Source organism: Somniosus microcephalus, chromosome 2, assembly GCF_052327205.1.
Source record: "Somniosus microcephalus isolate GS21.2 chromosome 2, FLI_Smic_1.0, whole genome shotgun sequence".
Classification (NCBI taxonomy): Eukaryota; Metazoa; Chordata; class Chondrichthyes; order Squaliformes; family Somniosidae; genus Somniosus; species Somniosus microcephalus.
Window position 1 is genome coordinate 385,223,115 of NC_140988.1, and position 22,934 is coordinate 385,246,048.

The following is a 22,934-nucleotide window of genomic DNA, read 5'->3' on the forward strand; positions in this document are numbered from 1 at the left end:
TACGGTATAATACCCACACTGGGAGCACTGTGCACAGCTCTGGTCTCCATATACCTTGTTTAGACCACACTTGGAGCACTGTGCACAGCTCTGGTCTCCATATACCTTGTTTAGACCACACTGGGAGCACTGTGTACAGCTCTGGTCTCCATATACCTTGTTTAGACCACACTGGGAGCACTGTGTACAGCTCTGGTCTCCATATACCTTGTTTAGACCACACTGGGAGCACTGTGTACAGTTCTGGTCTCCATATACCTTGTTTAGACCACACTGGGAGCACTGTGCACAGCTCTGGTCTCCATATACCTTGTTTAGACCACACTGGGAGCACTGTGCACAGCTCTGGTCTCCATATACCTTGTTTAGACCACACTGGGAGCACTGTGTACAGCTCTGGTCTCCATATACCTTGTTTAGACCACACTGGGAGCACTGTGTACAGTTCTGGTCTCCATATACCTTGTTTAGACCACACTGGGAGCACTGTGCACAGCTCTGGTCTCCATATACCTTGTTTAGACCACACTGGGAGCACTGTGTACAGCTCTGGTCTCCATATACCTTGTTTAGACCACACTGGGAGCACTGTGTACAGTTCTGGTCTCCATATACCTTGTTTAGACCACACTGGGAGCACTGTGTACAGCTCTGGTCTCCATATACCTTGTTTAGACTTCACTGGGAGCACTGTGTACAGTTCTGGTCTCCATATACCTTGTTTAGACCACACTGGGAGCACTGTGCACAGCTCTGGTCTCCATATACCTTGTTTAGACCACACTGGGAGCACTGTGCACAGCTCTGGTCTCCATATACCTTGTTTAGACCACACTGGGAGCACTGTGCACAGCTCTGGTCTCCATATACCTTGTTTGGACCACACTGGGAGCACTGTGTACAGCTCTGGTCTCCATATACCTTGTTTAGACCACACTGGGAGCACTGTGTACAGCTCTGGTCTCCATATACCTTGTTTAGACCACACTGGGAGCACTGTGTACAGCTCTGGTCTCCATATACCTTGTTTAGACTTCACTGGGAGCACTGTGCACAGCTCTGGTCTCCATATACCTTGTTTAGACCACACTGGGAGCACTGTGCACAGCTCTGGTCTCCATATACCTTGTTTAGACCACACTGGGAGCACTGTGTACAGTTCTGGTCTCCATATACCTTGGTTAGACTTCACTTGGAGCACCGTGCACAGTTCTGGTCTCCATATTATACCGGAGAAGGTGAAAAAAAGATTTACAAGGATGATACCAGAACTGGGGGGTTATAAGTATCAGGAAAGATTGAACAGGCCGGGGCTCTTTTCTCTAGAAAAGAGAAGGCTGAGGGGTGACCTGATAGAGGTCTTTAAGGTTATGAAAGGGTTTGATGGGTAGACGTAAAGAGATGCTTCCACTTGTGGGGGAGACCAGAACTAGGGCCCATAAATATAAGATAGTCACTAATAAATCTGATAGGGAATTCAGGAGAAACTTCTTTCTCACCACTCTCTGGGTAATGTGGAACTCGCTACCACAGGGAGTGGTTGAGGCGAATAGTATGGATGCATTTAAGGGGAAGCTAGATAAAGACATGAGGGAGAAAGGAATAGAAGGATATGTTGATGGGGTGAGATGAAGAGGGGTGGGAGGAGGCTCGAATGGAGCATAAATACCGGCACGGACCTGTTGGGCCGAATGGCCTGTTTCTGTGCTGTGCATTCTATGCCAGGTTGGGGCTTTGCAGATATCTTCCAGGAATATCCAGCGCAACGACGGGACCAATACAACTGGCCACAGTGCCACAGTTACTCCTGCTGGAGCAAGGTGTCCCTGCAGGGTTGTCGGGTAAGGACAGGATCTCGGTTCAGCTCCTGTCAGCGACCAAACATCCGTCCAAACTGAGGGCCGGGCAACTTGGGTGAGATATTGGCCTTCAGCAGAGACAACTATAAATGGGCCGCACAGGTCAGGGGTCACTGGTAATGGGCTACCAACCATCCAAGTCCATTAGCCACACGCTGGGCTGGAAAACAGAGGTGTCATTTACAGGGCCAGGGCACAGAAAGTAGGGAGTATATATTATACACATGGAACCACTGAGCAAGGTCTGCAGAAACTGGGTATCGCACGAGGATACTGGATTCCACACCTCGCCACTTTTTCACAATACTGCACGCTCTCGGGTTAGGGGAATCGGACCAGCCTGAGTGCATAACACAAACAATCAGCAAAAACTACCTTCCACACAGAATAACAGCAATAAGGAAGACAACGGGACCCCACGAGTGAGTTACAGAGAGAGTAACAGATACTGGGAGTGAGTTACAGAGAGTAACAGATACTGGGAGCGAGTTACATAGAGTAACAGATACTGGGAGTGAGTTACAGAGAGTAACAGATACTGGGAGTGAGTTACAGAGAGTAACAGATACTGGGAGTGAGTTGCAGAGAGTAACAGATGCTGGGAGTGAGTTAGAGAGTAACAGATACTGGGAGTGAGTTACAGAGAGTAACAGATACTGGGAGTGAGTTAGAGAGTAACAGATACTGGGAGTGAGTTACAGAGAGAGTAATAGATACTGGGAGTGAGTTACAGAGAGTAACAGATATTGGGAGTGAGTTACAGAGAGTAACAGATACTGGGAGTGAGTTAGAGAGAGTAACAGATACTGGGAGTGAGTTAGAGAGTAACAGATACTGGGAGTGAGTTACAGAGAGTAACAGATACTGGGAGTGAGTTAGAGAGTAACAGATACTGGGAGTGAGTTACAGAGAGTAACAGATACTGGGAGTGAGTTAGAGAGTAACAGATACTGGGAGTGAGTTACAGAGAGTAATAGATACTGGGAGTGAGTTACAGAGAGTAACAGATATTGGGAGTGAGTTACAGAGAGTAACAGATACTGGGAGCGAGTTACATAGAGTAACAGATACTGGGAGTGAGTTACAGAGAGTAACAGATACTGGGAGTGAGTTACAGAGAGTAACAGATACTGGGAGTGAGTTACAGAGAGTAACAGATACTGGGAGTGAGTTAGAGAGTAACAGATACTGGGAGTGAGTTACAGAGAGTAATAGATACTGGGAGTGAGTAACAGAGAGTAACAGATACTGGGAGTGAGTTACAGAGAGTAATAGATACTGGGAGCGAGTTACATAGAGTAACAGATACTGGGAGTGAGTTACAGAGAGTAAGAGATACTGGGAGTGAGTTACAGAGAATAACAGATACTGGGAGTGAGTTACAGAGAGTAACAGATACTGGGAGTGAGTTACAGAGAGTAACAGATACTGGGAGTGAGTTACAGAGAATAACATACTGGGAGTGAGTTACAGAGAGTAATAGATACTCCGAGTGAGTTACAGAGAATAACAGATACTGGGAGTGAGTTACAGAGAGTAACAGATACTGGGAGTGAGTTACAGAGAGTAATAGATACTCCGAGTGAGTTACAGAGAATAACAGATACTGGGAGTGAGTTACAGAGAGTAACAGATACTGGGAGTGAGTTACAGAGAGTAACAGATACTGGGAGTGAGTTACAGAGAATAACAGATACTGGGAGTGAGTTACAGAGAATAACATACTGGGAGTGAGTTACAGAGAATAACAGATACTGGGAGTGAGTTACAGAGAGTAACAGATGCTGGGAGTGAGTTACAGAGAGTAACAGATACTGGGAGTGAGTTACAGAGAGTAACAGATACTGGGAGTGAGTTACAGAGAATAACAGATACTGGGAGTGAGTTACAGAGAGTAACAGATGCTGGGAGTGAGTTACAGAGAGTAACAGATACTGGGAGTGAGTTACAGAGAATAACATACTGGGAGTGAGTTACAGAGAGTAACAGATACTGGGAGTGAGTTACAGAGAGTAATAGATACTGGGAGTGAGTTACAGAGAGTAACAGATACTGGGAGTGAGTTACTGAGAATAACAGATACTGGGAGTGAGTTACAGAGAGTAACAGATACTGGGAGTGAGTTACAGAGAATAACAGATACTGGGAGTGAGTTACAGAGAGTAACAGATACTGGGAATGAGTTACAGCGAGTAACAGATACTGGGAGTGAGTTACAGAGAGTAACAGATACTGGGAGTGAGTTACAGAGAATAACAGATACTGGGAGTGAGATACAGAGAGTAACAGATACTGGGAGTGAGTTACAGAGAATAACAGATACTGGGAGTGAGTTACAGAGAATAATAGATACTGGGAGTGAGTTACAGAGAGAATAACAGATACTGGGAGTGAGTTACAGAGAGTAACAGATACTGGGAGTGAGTTACAGAGAATAACAGATACTGGGAGTGAGATACAGAGAGTAACAGATACTGGGAGTGAGTTACAGAGAATAACAGATACTGGGAGTGAGTTACAGAGAATAATAGATACTGGGAGTGAGTTACAGAGAGAATAACAGATACTGGGAGTGAGTTACAGAGAGTAACAGATAGTGGGAGTGAGTTACAGAGAGTAACAGATACTGGGAGTGAGTTACAGAGAGTAACAGATACTGGGAGTGAGTTACAGAGAGTAATAGATACTGGGAGTGAGTTACAGAGAATAACAGATACTGGGAGTGAGTTACAGAGAGAGTAACAGATACTGCGAGTGAGTTACAGAGAGTAACAGATAGTGGGAGTGAGTTACAGAGAGTAACAGATACTGGGAGTGAGTTACAGAGAATAACAGATACTGGGAGTGAGTTACAGAGATTAACAGATACTGTGAGTGAGTTACAGCGAGTAACAGATACTGGGAGTGAGTTACAGAGAGTAACAGATACTGGGAGTGAGTTACAGAGAGTAACAGATACTGGGAGTGAGTTACAGAGAGTAATAGATACTGGGAGTGAGTTACAGAGAATAACAGATACTGGGAGTGAGTTACAGAGAGAGTAACAGATACTGCGAGTGAGTTACAGAGAGTAACAGATAGTGGGAGTGAGTTACAGAGAGTAACAGATACTGGGAGTGAGTTACAGAGAATAACAGATACTGGGAGTGAGTTACAGAGATTAACAGATACTGTGAGTGAGTTACAGCGAGTAACAGATACTGGGAGTGAGTTACAGAGAGTAACAGATACTGGGAGTGAGTTACAGAGAGTAATAGATACTGGGAGTGAGTTACAGAGAGTAACAGATACTGGGAGTGAGTTACAGAGAGTAATAGATACTGGGAGTGAGTTACAGAGAGTAACAGATACTGGGAGTGAGTTACAGAGAGTAATAGATACTGGGAGTGAGTTACAGAGAGTAACAGATACTGGGAGTGAGTTACAGAGAATAACAGATACTGGGAGTGAGTTACAGAGAGTAACAGATACTGGGAGTGAGTTACAGAGAGTAACAGATACTGGGAGTGAGTTACAGAGAATAACAGATACTGGGAGTGAGTTACAGAGAGTAACAGATACTGGGAGTGAGTTACAGCGAGTAACAGATACTGGGAGTGAGTTACAGAGAGTAACAGATACTGGGAGTGAGTTACAGAGAATAACAGATACTGGGAGTGAGATACAGAGAGTAACAGATACTGGGAGTGAGTTACAGAGAATAACAGATACTGGGAGTGAGTTACAGAGAATAACAGATACTGGGAGTGAGTTACAGAGAATAACAGATACTGGGAGTGAGTTACAGAGAGTAACAGATACTGGGAGTGAGTTACAGAGAGTAACAGGTACTGGGAGTGAGTTACAGAGAGTAACAGATACTGGGAGTGAGTTACAGAGAGAATAACAGATACTGGGAGTGAGTTACAGAGAGTAATAGATACTGGGAGTGAGTTACAGAGAGTAACAGATACTGCGAGTGAGTTACAGAGAGTAACAGATACTGGGAGTGAGTTACAGAGAGAATAACAGATACTGGGAGTGAGTTACAGAGAGTAATGGATAGTGGGAGTGAGTTACAGAGAGTAACAGATAGTGGGAGTGAGTTACAGAGAGTAACAGATACTGGGAGTGAGTTACAGAGAATAACAGATACTGGGAGTGAGTTACAGAGAGTAACAGATACTGGGAGTGAGTTACAGAGAGAATAACAGATACTGGGAGTGAGTTACAGAGAGTAACAGATACTGCGAGTGAGTTACAGAGAGTAACAGATACTGGGAGTGAGTTACAGAGAGAGTAACAGATACTGCGAGTGAGTTACAGAGAGTAACAGATACTGCGAGTGAGTTACAGAGAGTAATAGATACTGGGAGTGAGTTACAGAGAGAATAACATACTGGGAGTGAGTTACAGAGAGTATTAGATACTGGGAGTGAGTTACAGAGAGTAATAGATACTGGGACTGAGTCACAGAGAGTAACAGATACTGGGAGTGAGTTACAGAGAGAGTAACAGATACTGGGAGTGAGTTACAGAGAGAATAACATACTGGGAGTGAGTTACAAAGAGTAACAGATACTGGGAGTGAGTTGCAGAGAGTAATAGATACTGGGAGTGAGTTACAGAGAGAGTAACAGATACTGGGAGTGAGTTACAGAGAGAATAACATACTGGGAGTGAGTTACAAAGAGTAATAGATACTGGGAGTGATTTACAGAGAATAACAGATACTGGGAGTGAGTTACAGAGATTAACAGATACTGGGAGTGAGTTACAGAGAGAGTAACAGATACTGGGAGTGAGATACAGAGAATAACAGATACTGGGGGTGAGTTACAGAGAATAACAGATACTGGGGGTGAGTTACAGAGAGTAACAGATACTGGGAGTGAGTTACAGAGAGTAATAGATACTGGGAGTGAGTTACAGAGAATAACTGATACTGGGAGTGAGTTACAGAGAATAACAGATACTGGGAGTGAGTTACAGAGAGTAATAGATACTGGGAGTGAGTTACAGAGAATAACTGATACTGGGAGTGAGTTACAGAGAATAACAGACACTGCGAGTGAGTTACAGAGAGTAATAGATACTGGGAGTGAGTTACAGAGAATAACTGATACTGGGAGTGAGTTACAGAGAATAACAGATACTGGGAGTGAGTTACAGAGAATAACAGATACTGGGAGTGAGTTACAGAGAGTAACAGATACTGGGAGTGAGTTACAGAGAGTAACAGATACTGGGAGTGAGTTACAGAGAATAACAGATACTGGGAGTGAGTTACAGAGAGTAACAGATACTGGGAGTGAGTTACAGAGAGTAACAGATACTGGGAGTGAGTTACAGAGAGTAACAGATACTGGGAGTGAGTTACAGAGAGTAATAGATGCTGGGAGTGAGTTACAGAGAGTAACAGATACTGGGAGTGAGTTACAGAGAGTAATAGATACTGGGAGTGAGTTACAGAGAGTAATAGATACTGGGAGTGAGTTACAGAGAGTAATAGATACTGGGAGTGAGTTACAGAGAGTAACAGATACTGGGAGTGAGTTACAGAGAGTAATAGATACTGGGAGTGAGTTACAGAGAGTAATAGATACTGCGAGTGAGTTACAGAGAGTAATAGATACTGGGAGTGAGTTACAGAGAGTAAGAGATACTGGGAGTGAGTTACAGAGAATAATAGATACTGGGAGTGAGTTACAGAGAGTAATAGATACTGCGAGTGAGTTACAGAGAATAACAGATACTGGGAGTGAGTTACAGAGAGTAATAGATACTGGGAGTGAGTTACAGAGAATAACATAATGGGAGTGAGTTACAGAGAGAGTAACAGACACTGCGAGTGAGTTACAGAGAGTAACAGATACTGGGAGTGAGTTACAGAGAATAACAGATACTGGGAGTGAGTTACAGAGAATAACAGATACTGGGAGTGAGTTACAGAGAGTAACAGATACTGGGAGTGAGTTACAGAGAGTAATAGATGCTGGGAGTGAGTTACAGAGAGTAACAGATACTGGGAGTGAGTTACAGAGAGTAACAGATACTGGGAGCGAGTTACAGAGAGTAATAGATACTGGGAGTGAGTTACAGAGAGTAATAGATACTGGGAGTGAGTTACAGAGAGTAATAGATACTGGGAGTGAGTTACAGAGAGTAATAGATACTGGGAGTGAGTTACAGAGAATAACAGATACTGGGAGTGAGTTACAGAGAATAACAGATACTGGGAGTGAGTTACAGAGAATAACAGATACTGGGAGCGAGTTACAGAGAGTAACAGATACTGGGAGCGAGTTACAGAGAGTAACAGATACTGGGAGTGAGTTACAGAGAGTAATAGATACTGCGAGTGAGTTACAGAGAGTAACAGATACTGGGAGCGAGTTACAGAGAGTAACAGATACTGGGAGCGAGTTACAGAGAATAACAGATACTGGGAGTGAGTTACAGAGAGTAATAGATACTGGGAGTGAGTTACAGAGAGTAATAGATACTGGGAGTGAGTTACAGAGAATAACAGATACTGGGAGTGAGTTACAGAGAGTAATAGATACTGCGAGTGAGTTACAGAGAGTAACAGATACTGGGAGCGAGTTACAGAGAGTAACAGATACTGGGAGCAAGTTACAGAGAATAACAGATACTGGGAGTGAGTTACAGAGAGTAATAGATACTGCGAGTGAGTTACAGAGAGTAACAGATACTGGGAGTGAGTTACAGAGAATAACAGATACTGGGAGCGAGTTGCTGTAAGGGCCACTGGCAGTAATTCTTACATACTTTATATAAAGCCTCTATCGATATAACGGCAGTGCTGTGACTGTTACCCAGGCATGAATCGGGCGTGCTGGGGTGAGTGGGCACTGTGCTTATTCTGTGTGGTTCCGTTCTGTGGTGTTTGTTTTCTTACTGATCCCGAGGAAGAATCCGCTCTTGTTGGCCTCACCCAGAAACGTTTAACACGTGCTGTCACCGTGAGTTACTGGTACTAGCGCAGGGTACCCAGTGCTGATCTAGGGGAGTGAGGGAGTCTCATCACTGGGACCGCTGTCAGTGGGGCCCGAGGGAATCATGTCCGTGGGTCCCCGATGGGAGAGGGAGTCCTGACCCTGGGACCCCCCTGCGAGAGAGAGTCCTGACCCTGGGACCCCCCTGCGAGAGAGAGTCCTGACCCTGGGACCCCCCTGCGAGTGAGAGTCCTGACCCTGGGACCCCCCTGCGAGAGAGAGTCCTGACCCTGGGACCCCCCTGCGAGAGAGAGTCCTGACCCTGGGACCCCCCTGCGAGAGAGAGTCCTGACCCTGGGACCCCCCTGCGAGAGAGAGTCCTGACCCTGGGACCCCCCTGCGAGAGGGAGTCCTGACCCTGGGACTCCCCTGAGAGAGAGAGTCCTGACCATGGGACCCCCCTGTGAGAAGGAGTCCTGACCCTGGGACCCCCCTGCGAGAGGGAGTCCTTACCCTGGGACCCCGATGGGAGAGGGAGTCCTGACCCCGGGACCCCCCTGCGACAGGGAGTCCTTACCCTGGGACCCTGATGGGAGAGGGAGTCCTGACCCTGGGACCCCCCTGCGAGAGGGAGTCCTGACACTGGGACCCCCCTGCAAGAGGGAGTCCTGACCCTGGGACCCCCTGTGGGAGAGGATGGAGTGGGAGGATTTGCTGAATCTAACCGGGCGAGTGAGCTGAGTTAGTCTCCGGCGGCCCCTGACCCGAGACCGGGGAACCCACCCCATCCTGGTAATGGCAAGCTTTCATTCAGCTCTCCCATACCATCCATCTCAGTCACTCTGCAAGGGGAAAGGTCAGAGGTTAAACAGCCACCCCGGGTCACTCAACAGGCCAGCGAAAAAGGACACTGCCTCGGGTCACTATAGCAACCAGCCACGTTATTAAAAGCTTTAGTTGTTGAAGCCGCTGAGCTGGGACGATGGGAAGCTCGAGGGCCTGAACCAAAACATCAGCGACAGGGTCGAGCTCCGGTCTCTCTCAGCCCATCCAACGTCAAACTGAGATTTCAGGACTCAGAAATTCATTTGTGACCTAGCCTCAATTCCAAGCGCCTTCGGTTCTTTTGAGTTATCAAGCAGAGCAATTTGTTCATTAATCACCAGCACATATTTCACCATCGCAAGATTCCACTGCTGCAACACAACTCAGTGCAGCTCACACATAACACAGTGACACACAGCTTCTATTAACATGTCAAAACCATCAAGGTCATTTCCAACTCCCTCTACACTGTCCCATCAAACACTCCCAGGGCAGGTACAGCACGGGTTAGATACAGAGTAAAGCTCCCTCTACACTGTCCCATCAAACACTCCCAGGGCAGGTACAACACGAGGTTAGATACAGAGTAAAGCTCACTCTACACTGTCCCATCAAACAGTCCCAGGGCAGGTACAGCACGGGTTAGATACAGAGTAAAGCTCCCTCTACACTAACCCATCAAACACTCCCAGGGCAGGTACAGCACGGGTTAGATACAGAGTAAAGCTCCCTCTACACTGTCCCATCAAACACTCCCAGGGCAGGTACAGCACGGGATTAGATACAGAGTAAAGCTCCCTCTACACTGTCCCATCAAACACTCCCAGGGCAGGTACGGCATGGGTTAGATACAGAGTAAAGCTCCCTCTACATTGTCCCATCAAACACTCCCAGGGCAGGTACAACACGAGGTTAGATACAGAGTAAAGCTCACTCTACACTGTCCCATCAAACAGTCCCAGGGCAGGTACAGCACGGGTTAGATACAGAGTAAAGCTCCCTCTACACTAACCCATCAAACACTCCCAGGGCAGGTACAACACGGGTTAGATACAGAGTAAAGCTCCCGCTACACAGTCCCATCAAACACTCCCGGGGCAGGTACAGCACGGGTTAGATACAGAGTAAAGCTCCCTCTACATTGTCCCATTAAACACTCCCAGGGCAGGTACAGCACGGGTTAGATACAGAGTAAAGCTCCCTCTACACTGTCCCATCAAACACTCCCAGGACAGGTACAGCACGGGTTAAATACAGAGTAAAGCTCCCTCTACACTGTCCCATCAAACACTCCCAGGGCAAGTTCAGCACAAGTTAGATACAGAGTAAAGCTCCCTCTAGACCGTCCCATCAAACACTCCCAGGGCAGGTACAGCACGGGTTAGATAGAGAGTAAAGCTCCCTCTACACTGCCCCATGAAACACTACCAGGGCCGGTACAGCACGGGTTAGATACAGAGTAAAGCTCCCTCTACACTGTCCCATCAAACACTCCCAGGACAGGTACAGCACGGGTTAAATACAGAGTAAAGCTCCCTCTACACTGTCCCATCAAACACTCCCAGGGCAAGTTCAGCACAAGTTAGATACAGAGTAAAGCTCCCTCTAGACCGTCCCATCAAACACTCCCAGGGCAGGTACAGCACGGGTTAGATAGAGAGTAAAGCTCCCTCTACACTGCCCCATGAAACACTACCAGGGCCGGTACAGCACGGGTTAGATACAGAGTAAAGCTCCCTCTACACTGTCCCATCAAACACTCCCAGGGCAGGTGCAGCACGGGTTAGATACAGAGTAAAGCTCCCTCTACACTGTCCCATCAAACACTCCCAGGGCAGGTACAGTACGGGTTAGATACAGAGTAAAGCTCCCTCTACACTGTCCCATCAAACACTCCCAGGCAGGTACAGCACGGGTTAGATACAGAGTAAAGCTCCCTCTACACTGACCCATCAAACACTCCTAGGGCAGGTACAGCACGGGTTAGATACAGAGTAAAGCTCCCTCTACACTGTCCCATCAAACACTCTGTGATGAAATAACTCTGTGTTCTGGCATTTGTATTGTTGTTGTTGTTGTACTTGTGAATGTCTGGAATGTTCCACCGGTATAACCACTAATGCTCCTCCCTAGCCCCGCCCCTCTTCTGGAATGTTCTACCAAGGGCTGGGTCGGTGATGAATGATGGTTGCCCTGTGTTAACTTGATGCCATGTTCTTACTTAATAAAAGGCTTTAGTTTTAAGCTTTAACCTCATGGATTCAGGCAGTTATTTGGCACATCAATTTTATTAAGTAACAACTTTTGGAAGATGGATCGATTTTTGAAACCAGAGCGTCTGGATATCGATCCCCATTCGGCAGACGCGTCGAAGAAATTTACGCATTGGCTTCGATGTTTTGAACACTTCATCGCATCGGCCGATTCGACAGTTAACAAGTTGGGTCTTCTAACCAACTTGGTAAGTCATCAAACTTACTTGATAATTGAAGATATTACTACATATGAAGAGGCCCTCGCAGCCCTTAAGGCCCAGTACCTTAAGTCGGTTAACGAAGTATACGCCAGGTATCTTTTGTCTACTCGCAGGCAATTACCCGAGGAATCCCTGGACGATTTCCTGCAGGACCTTAAGGCTTTGGCTAAGGGTTGCAACTACAAGGCTGTCTCTGCCATAATGTATCAGGAAGAAGCCATCCGCGATTCTTTCATATCTGGCCTCCGATCTAATTATATTAGACAGAGACTCCTCGAGAATGACTCGTTAGTTTAAAAAATGGCCAGCACTACTGCTCGATCGTTAGATGTAGCCCAGAAGAATTTAGAAGTGTATGCATCAGCCCATGCATCTCTCTCAGCCTCGTGTGTTCCGAGTATGGAGGCATCCATAACACCAATGGAGCCTCCACTTAATCCTATTGTTGCGGCTGTGCCCCATGGGTCTAAGTGTTATTTTTGTGGCCAATCTAAACACCCCAGGCAAAGATGCCCAGCCAGAGAGGCTACCTGTTTTAAATGTAAGAAACAGGGACATTTTAGTAAAGTGTGTAAGGGTAATCCTGTACCTGATGTCTTCTCTGCTGCCGCCTATCGTTTTACTCTAGCCTCGGCTACGGTTGACCAGACCATACTGTGTTCTTTGTCGAAATCTATGATGGACATCAAGATTAATGGTCGTCCTACTGGGTGTTTGATAGACTGTGGCAGTACTGAAAGTTTTATACACCCCAACCTTGTTAACTCCTGTTCATTGAAGGTGTATCCTACTCGAAGTGAAATCGTGATGGCGTCCAAGTCCCTTACTTCGGAGGTAACTGGATATTGTAAAGTCACATTGACCGTTAAGGATACGAAGTATAAGGACTTTAAACTCCTCATATTACCTCAGTTGTGTGTGAACTTAATTTTAGGCTTGGACTTCCAGTGTCAGCATGAGAGCGTTACCCTTAAGTATGGTGGATCCCAGCCTCCACTCATAGTCTGCGGCCTTTCTACTTTAAAAGTAAGTCCGCCTTCTTTGTTCGCGAACCTTGCTCCTAATTGTAGACCTATAACGACTAAGAGTCGACGGTATAGTTCAGGAGATAAAACATTTATAAAAGAGGAAGTGGAAAGGCTTCAACGGGAGGGAATCATCGAACACAGTAATAGCCCGTGGCGTGCCCAGGTGGTGGTTAAAACTAATGAAAAGAAAAGACTTGTGGTCGATTATAGCCAGACTATAAACTTGTATACCCAATTAGACGCCTATCCTTTGCCTCGTATTTCTGAGATGGTGAACCAGATAGCTCAGTACCGCGTGTTCTCCACCATTGATTTAAAGTCTGCCTACCATCAACTCCCCATTAAAATAGAAGACCGACCTTATACGGCCTTCGAAGCTAATGGGCGCCTGTACCAATTCCTTAGGGTGCCCTTTGGAGTGACGAATGGGGTATCCGTCTTCCAACGGGAGATGGATCGTATGGTGGATGAATACGCGTTGGAAGCAACATTCCCGTACCTGGACAATGTTACCACCTGTGGGCGCGACCAACGGGAGCATGATCAAAATCTCGTGAAGTTCCTAGAGACGGCAAAGAGGTTAAACCTGACCTACAACGAAAACAAGTGTACCTTCAATACTACACGTTTGTGTATTCTTGGTTGCGTTGTGGAGAATAGGGTAATCGGGCCAGATCCTGAAAGATTACGCCCACTTAAGCAATTACCTTTTCCTCACACTGTAAAAGCTTTAAGAAGGTGTCTGGGATTCTTCTCGTACTATGCCCAGTGGGTGGCTAACTACTCAGATAAAGTCCGACCTCTTATTAAGTTGACGTCTTTTCCGCTATCGGTGGAAGCTCAGGAGCTTTCCTTAATATCAAACGGGACATTGAGAAGGCAGTGGTATGTGCCGTGGATGAGAAGATCCCTTTTCAAGTGGAAAGTGATGCATCTGATTTGCGTTGGCAGCAACTCTTAACCAAGCTGGTAGACCAGTAGCTTTCTTCTCTCGTACATTGCAAGGACCAGAAGTTCAACATTCTTCAGTGGAAAAAGAGGCACAGGCGATTATCGAAGCAGTCAGGTATTGGAGACATTATCTCGCTGGCCAACGTTTTACGCTCATTACTGACCAGCGATCCGTGGCCTTTATGTTCAACACTAAGCAGAGAGGCAAGATCAAAAATGATAAGATTTTAAGATGGCGAATAGAACTGTCAACATATGACTATGATATTCAGTACAGGCCTGGAGTATTTAATGAGCCATCGGATGCTTTGTCACGAGGAGTATGTGCTAGTCTAGGTATAGATAAGCTTCAAAGTCTCCACGATGCACTCTGCCACCCTGGGGTTACCAGAATGAACCACTTCATTAAGTCCCACAATCTACCCTACTCTATTGAGGAGGTCCGGACAATGACCAGAACCTGTCGTGTTTGTGCTGAATGCAAACCCCGCTTCTATAAGCCATCAGAGCCAGCTCATCTTATTAAAGCAACTCGACCATTTGAACGTTTGAGTCTCGATTTTAAAGGTCCCCTTCCATCGAGCGACCGTAATATCTATTTTCTTAATATTATAGATGAGTACTCTCGGTTCCCTTTTGTTATCCCCTGTCCGGATGTGACTAGTGCTGTTGTAATTAAATGCCTCTACCAACTGTTTTCCTTGTTTGGCATGCCTAACTATATACATAGTGATAGGGGTTCTTCCTTTATGAGCGAAGAATTGCGACAGTTTTTGCTATCGAAAGGCATTGCAATGAGTAGAACTACCAGCTATAACCCTCGTGGTAATGGGCAGGTCGAGAAAGAAAATGCAACAGTGTGGAAGGCTATCGTACTGTCTCTGAAGTCAGGAGGCCTGCCGACCTCTCGCTGGCAGGACGTCCTGCCAGACGTGCTGCATTCCATAAGGTCTCTTTTGTGTACAGCGACGAATGCCACCCCTCATGAAAGGATGTTTAGTTTTCCAAGAAAAGCTACTAATGGAGTAATGTTACCCACATGGTTGACGACCACGGGCCCTGTGTTGTTGCGCAGACATGTGAGAGGCCACAAGACGGATGCACTGGTGGAGGAAGTGCAACTCCTCCATGCTAATCCCCAGCATGCGTATATTCAATATCCGGATGGGCGGGAGGATACGGTCTCTATTAAAGATCTTGCACCTGCTGGAGCTCGAAAAGAGTTCGACTCTGAGAGTAGAGTTTTCAATCGTGGTATTGGACCTTCAGAGACACAAACCCTCAGTGTGGAAAATACTGACGATTCTGGGAATTCGAATGAACCGGAGTTAGTACTTCGGGAGGAGCCACAGCAAGAGTTACGTCATTCCCAGAGGATTATCAGACCTCCTGACAGACTGAATCTATAGCAGGGGGTGAATGTGATGAAATAACTCTGTGTTCTGGCATTTGTATTGTTGTTGTTGTTGTACTTGTTAATGTCTGGAATGTTCCACCGGTGTAACCACTAATGCTCCTCCCTAGCCCCGCCCCTCTTCTGGAATGTTCTACCAAGGGCTGCGTCGGTGATGAATGATGGTTTCCCTGTGTTAACTTGATGCCATGTTCTTACTTAATAAAAGCCTTTAGTTTTAAGCTTTATCCTTATGGATTCAGGCAGTTATTTGGCACATCACACTCCCAGGGCAGGTACAGCACGGGTTAGATACAGAGTAAAGCTCACTCTACACTGTCCCATCAAACATTCCCAGGGCAGGTACAGCACGGGTTAGATACACAGTAAAGCTCCCTCTACACTGTCCCATCAAACACTCCCAGGGCAGGTGCAGACCGGGTTAGATACAGAGTAAAGCTCCCTCTACACTGTCCCATCAAACACTCCCAGGGCAGGTACAGCACGGGTTAGATACAGAGTAAAGCTCCCTCTACACTGTCCCATCAAACACTCCCAGGGCAGGTGCAGACCGGGTTAGATACAGAGTAAAGCTCCCGCTTCACTGCCTCAACAATCTGCCTCAGCCATAATCTCAGCCCACAATGCTTGCTCCTGTAGCAATGTGACAGTTTTCCCTTTCCCATACTATCAGCCCTGAGTCTGTTCTGAGTGAGGTTGCACTGCACACCCCTGGATACTGTCAGCAGTCAGCGAGGTGTCGCATCCTATCGGTGGTGGGGTGACAGGTCACGGTCTGGCAATAAACCCACAGCCACACCCTGCCCCGCCTTCAGCCCCATGCTCCTGCCCCCTGAGTGATTCACGGACTCCCCATTAACACTGTATTCTGTCACTCACTGTGTTTGCAGCCCGTGTCAGTCACTGAGTGTTGTGGGAATGTTGAGATCTGGTTTGTAGGCATTAATGGTTAGACAGAGCGAGCGGCGGTCTGGGTCAGAGACTTGTTTTTCCCTGCTCGTTGGCTGCAGCCCAGATGTTTTGACACATCTTCCATTTCTAATGAGTCCCGCTGTCCCCCACCCCCACCCATTCCCTCTCTCCCCCTTCCCTCCCTCAACCTCTCCCCTCCCTCCCCACCACCTCCCCCTCTCCCTCTCCACTCTCCTCCCCTCTATCTTCCCCTCCCCACCCCCTGACCCCCTCCCCTCCCCCTCCCTTCACCTCTCTCCTGCCCTCCCCCTCCCACTTCCTCCCTTCACCTCTCTCCTCCCCTCCCCTCCCCCTCCCTTCACCTTTCTCCTCCCCTCCCTAACCTATCCCCTCCTTCTCCTTCACCTCACCACGCCCCTCTCCTCCCCCCCTTCACCACACCCCTTCTCTCCCTCTCCTTCCCTTCACCTCTCCCGTTCCCCCTCCCCACTACCATTCCTCCCTCTCTATCCCCTCTCCCCCACTGCCACACACAAATACTCACACACACTCTCACTCACACACACACCCTCTGGCACACACACACCCTCTGGCACACACTCAAACTCTGATACACACTCACACTCCGACACACTCACCCTCCGACACACTCTCACTCTGACACACACTCTCACTCTCACACACACTCACACTCTCACACACACTCACATTCTGACACACACTGACACAATCTCTCTGACACACTCTCACACTCACTCACATTCTGACACACACACTGACACACTCACAATCTGACACACTCTGACTATGAGACACACTCACACTCTGACACACACACTGACACACTCAGGCAAACACAAACACAAACTCCCACTCTCAATGTAGTTCAATGCACAGAAGAGTCTGACCGAGGTTTCGAAGCCCATGTAGGGAACGTTGCATCGAACGGCTGCGTCCTCGCTGTGCTTGCAGTCGTCCTCCGTGATATTCTTCGCTGGGCAATCCCATATCGACTTCTCAAAGCCAGTGCACTTCACCTCGTTGAGATAGATTGGGCCCATTCCTGCAAAAACATCTGGGGTTAGTGAGATAAACACAGAGTCACATGGAACACAACTCACTGAAACACTCTGATATACCCGACACTCCTCACTAACACTCTGATATACCCCACACCCTTCACTGTAACACTCTGATATACCCCACACTCAGGGCATACTTTTGTGAATTTTGGGTAGAAATTCTCCCTTATGTCCTGATAGTTTCCGCAAGTTGTGAGGAAGTGCATCTCTGTCTCCACCACTCCCTGACTGCAGTGAGAGCATATCCTGTCCTCTCTTGGCAGCCAGGTGTGCCTGTGTCTGTCTTTTTCGATGGCCAGGCTATGTTCACTAAGTCTGTACATTGTCAAGGTTTTTCTCAGTTTGCTATCCTTTACCATGGTCAGGTATTCAGCCATGGTGTATTGTCTGTTTAGGGCCAAATAGCACTCGAGTTTGTTTTGGGTTTTTGTCGTTTCTGCCCAATAGGTCAAGTATTTTTCCTTTTGTTTAGTGATAATTGTGTTGGGTTGAATTCTCTGTGCTAGGGTGTCACTGTCCTGGGGCTGGTTATTATTAGTGTTGGTAGTTACTTCACTGAGTCCCAGGACTAGTTGACTGAGGGGACTCTTCTCTATGATCATCTCTTGGCATTTCAAGGCATCGTAATGATAGCAGTGGGGGTTGCTCATTTTTAGGTGTTTCCAAAATTTGATGGCTCGTTTTTGGATATTAATTAGTAGTGGATATTGGCCTAGTTCTGCCCTGCATGCATTGTTTGTGGTTTTCCTCTGAGTCCGGAGGATACTTTTACAGAATTCTGCATGCAGGATTTCAATTGGTTGTTTGTCCCATTTTGCAAATTCTTGTTGTGTTAGCGGACCCCACACCTCACTGCCATAGAGTGCAATTGGTTCAATTACTGATTAAAAAATTTTGAGCCAAATGACAATTGGAATTTCTATTTGGGTTGACTTCTTAATGGCATAGAAAGCCCTTCTTGCTTTCTCTTTCAGTTCATTCACAGCCAAATGAAAGTTTCCCGTAGAACTGATTTTTAGGCCTAGGTATGTGTAATTTGTAGTTTGTTCGATTTTAATTGCTCCTAGTGTGAAGTTTATTCTGGGTCCCTGATGTCTGGATCTTTGCTGGAACACCAGAACTTTGGTTTTTTTGGGGTTTATTGTCAGGGCCCAGGTCTGACAGAACGACTCTAGCAGATCCAGGTTCCGCTGTAGACCCTCCTCAGTTGGTGAGAGCAGAACCAGGTCATCTGCATAGAGGAGGAATTTAAGCTTGGAGTCATATAGGGTGAGGCCAGGTGCCGTAGATTGTTCAAGTAGTTTTGCCAATTCATTTATGTAAATATTAAAGAGTGTCGGTGAGATAGGCGAGCCCTGCGCCACCCCACGCCCCTGTGAGAAATATTTTGTTTGTTTGTCTCCAATTTTAACTGCACATTTATTGTGTGTATACATTGATTTAATTACATCATATGTTTTTCCCACTAGCCCACTTTCCATAAGTTTCAAGAATAGGCCGTCGTGCCAAATAGAATCGAAAGCCTTCTGGCATTCTCTCACTGTAACACTCTGATATACCCACACCCCTCACTGTAACACTCTGATATACCCCACACCCCTCACTGTAACACTCTGATATACCCCACACCCCTCACTGTAACACTCTGATATACCCACACCCCTCACTGTAACACTCTGATATACCCACACCCCTCACTGTAACACTCTGATATACCCCACACCCCTCACTGTAACACGCTGATATACCCCACACCCCTCACTGTAACACTCTGATATACCCCACACCCCTCACTGTAACACTCTGATATACCCCACACCCCTCACTGTAACACTCTGATATACCCCACACCCCTCACTGTAACACTCTGATATACCCCACACCCCTCACTGTAACACTCTGATATACCCCACACCCCTCACTGTAACACTGATATACCCCACACCCCTCACTGTAACACTCTGATATACCCCACACCCCTCACTGTAACACTGATATACCCCACACCCCTCACTGTAACACTCTGATATACCCCACACCCCTCACTGTAACACTCTGATATACCCCACACCCCTCACTGTAACACTCTGATATACCCCACACCCCTCACTGTAACACTCTGATATACCCCACACCCCTCACTGTAACACTCTGATATACCCCACACCCCTCACTGTAACACTCTGATATACCCCACACCCCTTACTGTAACACTGTGATATACCCCACATCCCTCACTGTAACACTCTGATATACCCACACCCCTCACTGTAACACTCTGATATACCCACACCCCTCACTGTAACACTGATATACCCACACCCCTCACTGTAACACTCTGATATACCCCACACCCCTCACTGTAACACTCTGATATACCCCACACCCCTCACTGTAACACTGATATACCCCACACCCCTCACTGTAACACTCTGATATACCCACACCCCTCACTGTAACACTCTGATATAACCCACACCCCTCACTGTAACACTGATATACCCCACACCCCTCACTGTAACACGCTGATATACCCCACACCCCTCACTGTAACACTCTGATATACCCACACCCCTCACTGTAACACTCTGATATACCCCACACCCCTCACTGTAACACTCTGATATACCCCACACCCCTCACTGTAACACTCTGATATACCCACACCCCTCACTGTAACACTCTGATATACCCCACACCCCTCACTGTAACACTCTGATATACCCCACACCCCTCACTGTAACACTCTGATATAGCCCCACACCCCTCACTGTAACACTCTGATATACCCCACACCCCTCACTGTAACACTCTGATATACCCCACACCCCTCACTGTAACACTCTGATATACCCCACACCCCTCACTGTAACACTCTGATATACCCCACACCCCTCGCTGTAACACTCTGATATACACCACACCCCTCACTGTAACACTGATATACCTCACACCCCTCACTGTAACACTCTGATATACCCCACACCCCTCACTGTAACACTGATATACCCACACCCCTCACTGTAACACTCTGATATACCCCACACCCCTCGCTGTAACACTCTGATATACCCCACACCCCTCACTGTAACACTCTGATATACCCCACACCCCTCACTGTAACACTCTGATATACCCCACACCCCTCACTGTAACACTCTGATATACCCCACACCCCTCGCTGTAACACTCTGATATACCCCACACCCCTCACTGTAACACTCTGATATACCCCACACCCCTCACTGTAACACTCTGATATACCCCACACCCGTCACTAACACTCTGATATACCCACACCCCTCACTGTAACACTCTGATATACCCCACACCCCTCGCTGTAACACTCTGATATACCCCACACCCCTCACTGTAACACTCTGATATACCCCACACCCCTCACTGTAACACTCTGATATACCCCACACCCGTCACTAACACTCTGATATACCCACACCCCTCACTGTAACACTCTGATATACCCCACACCCCTCACTGTAACACTCTGATATACCCCACACCCCTCACTGTAACACTCTGATATAACCCACACCCCTCACTGTAACACACTGATATACCCCACACCCCTCACTGTAACACTCTGATATACCCCACACCCCTCACTGTAACACTCTGATATACCCCACACCCCTCACTGTAACACTGATATACCCCACACCCCTCACTGTAACACTCTGATATACCCCACACCCCTCACTGTAACACGCTGATATACCCCACACCACTCACTGTAACACTGGTATACCCCACACCCCTCACTGTAACACACTGATATACCCCACACCCCTCACTGTAACACTGATATACCCCACACCCCTCACTGTAACACTCTGATATACCCCACACCCCTCACTGTAACACGCTGATATACCCCACACCCCTCACTGTAACACTCTGATATACCCCACACCCCTCACTGTAACACTCTGATATACCCCACACCCCTCACTGTAACACTCTGATATACCCCACACCCCTCACTGTAACACTCTGATATACCCCACACCCCTCACTGTAACACTCTGATATACACCACACCCCTCACTGTAACACTCTGATATACCCCACACCCCTCACTGTAACACTCTGATATACCCCACACCCCTCACTGTAACACTCTGATATACCCCACACCCCTCACTGTAACACTCTGATGTACCCCACACCCCTCACTGTAACACTCTGATATACCCACACCCCTCACTGTAACACTCTGATATACCCCACACCCCTCACTGTAACACTCTGATATACCCCACACCCCTCACTGTAACACTCTGATATACCCCACACCCCTCACTGTAACACTCTGATATACCCCACACCCCTCACTGTAACACTCTGATATACCCCACACCCCTCACTGTAACACTGATATACCCCACACCCCTCACTGTAACACTGATATACCCCACACCCCTCACTGTAACACTCTGATATACCCCACACCCCTCACTGTAACACGCTGATATACACCACACCCCTCACTGTAACACTCTGATATACCCCACACCCCTCACTGTAACACTCTGATATACCCCACACCCCTCACTGTAACACTCTGATATACCCCACACCCCTCACTGTAACACTCTGATATACCCCACACCGCTCACTGTAACACTCTGATATACCCCACACCCTCACTGTAACACTCTGATATACCCCACACCCCTCACTGTAACACTCTGATATACCCCACACCCCTCACTGTAACACTCTGATATACCCCACACCCCTCACTGTAACACTCAGATATACCCCACACCCCTCACTGTAACACTCTGATATACCCCACACCCCTCACTGTAACACTCTGATATACCCCACACCCCTCACTGTAACACTCTGATATACCCCACACCCCTCACTGTAACACTCTGCTATACCCCACACCCCTCACTGTAACACTCTGATATACCCCACACCCCTCACTGTAACACTCTGATATACCCCACACCCCTCACTGTAACACTCTGATATACCCCACACCCCTCACTGTAACACTCTGATATACCCCACACCCCTCACTGTAACACTGATATACCCCACACCCCTCACTGTAACACTCTGATATACCCCACACCCATCACTAACACTCTGATATACCCCACACCCCTCACTGTAACACTCTGATATACCCCACACCCGTCACTAACACTCTGATATACCCCACACCCCTCACTGTAACACTGATATACCCCACACCCGTCATTGTAACACTCTGATATACACTACACCCCTCACTAAAACACGCTGATATACCCGACACCCCTCACTGTAACACTGATGTACCCCACACCCCTCACTGTAACACTCTGATATACCCCACACCTGTCACTGTAACACGCTGATATACCCCACACCCCTCTCCAGAACACTCGGATGTTAAACCGAGGCCCCGTCTGCTCTCTCAGCTGGATGTAAA

General features: G+C 47.2%; 1 protein-coding gene across 2 annotated transcripts in view; it reads right to left on the minus strand.

The window, feature by feature from the left end:
* LOC147123832 (lysyl oxidase homolog 3B-like) overlaps positions 1 to 22,934 on the minus strand; it is a 72,432-nt gene that overhangs the window by 32,964 nt on the left and 16,534 nt on the right. For both annotated transcript variants that reach the window (XM_085976336.1, XM_085976331.1), the window contains exon 3: positions 17,312 to 17,466. In XM_085976336.1, coding sequence (XP_085832462.1) covers positions 17,312 to 17,466 — 155 coding nt within the window. The remainder of the gene's footprint in view (positions 1 to 17,311; positions 17,467 to 22,934) is intronic.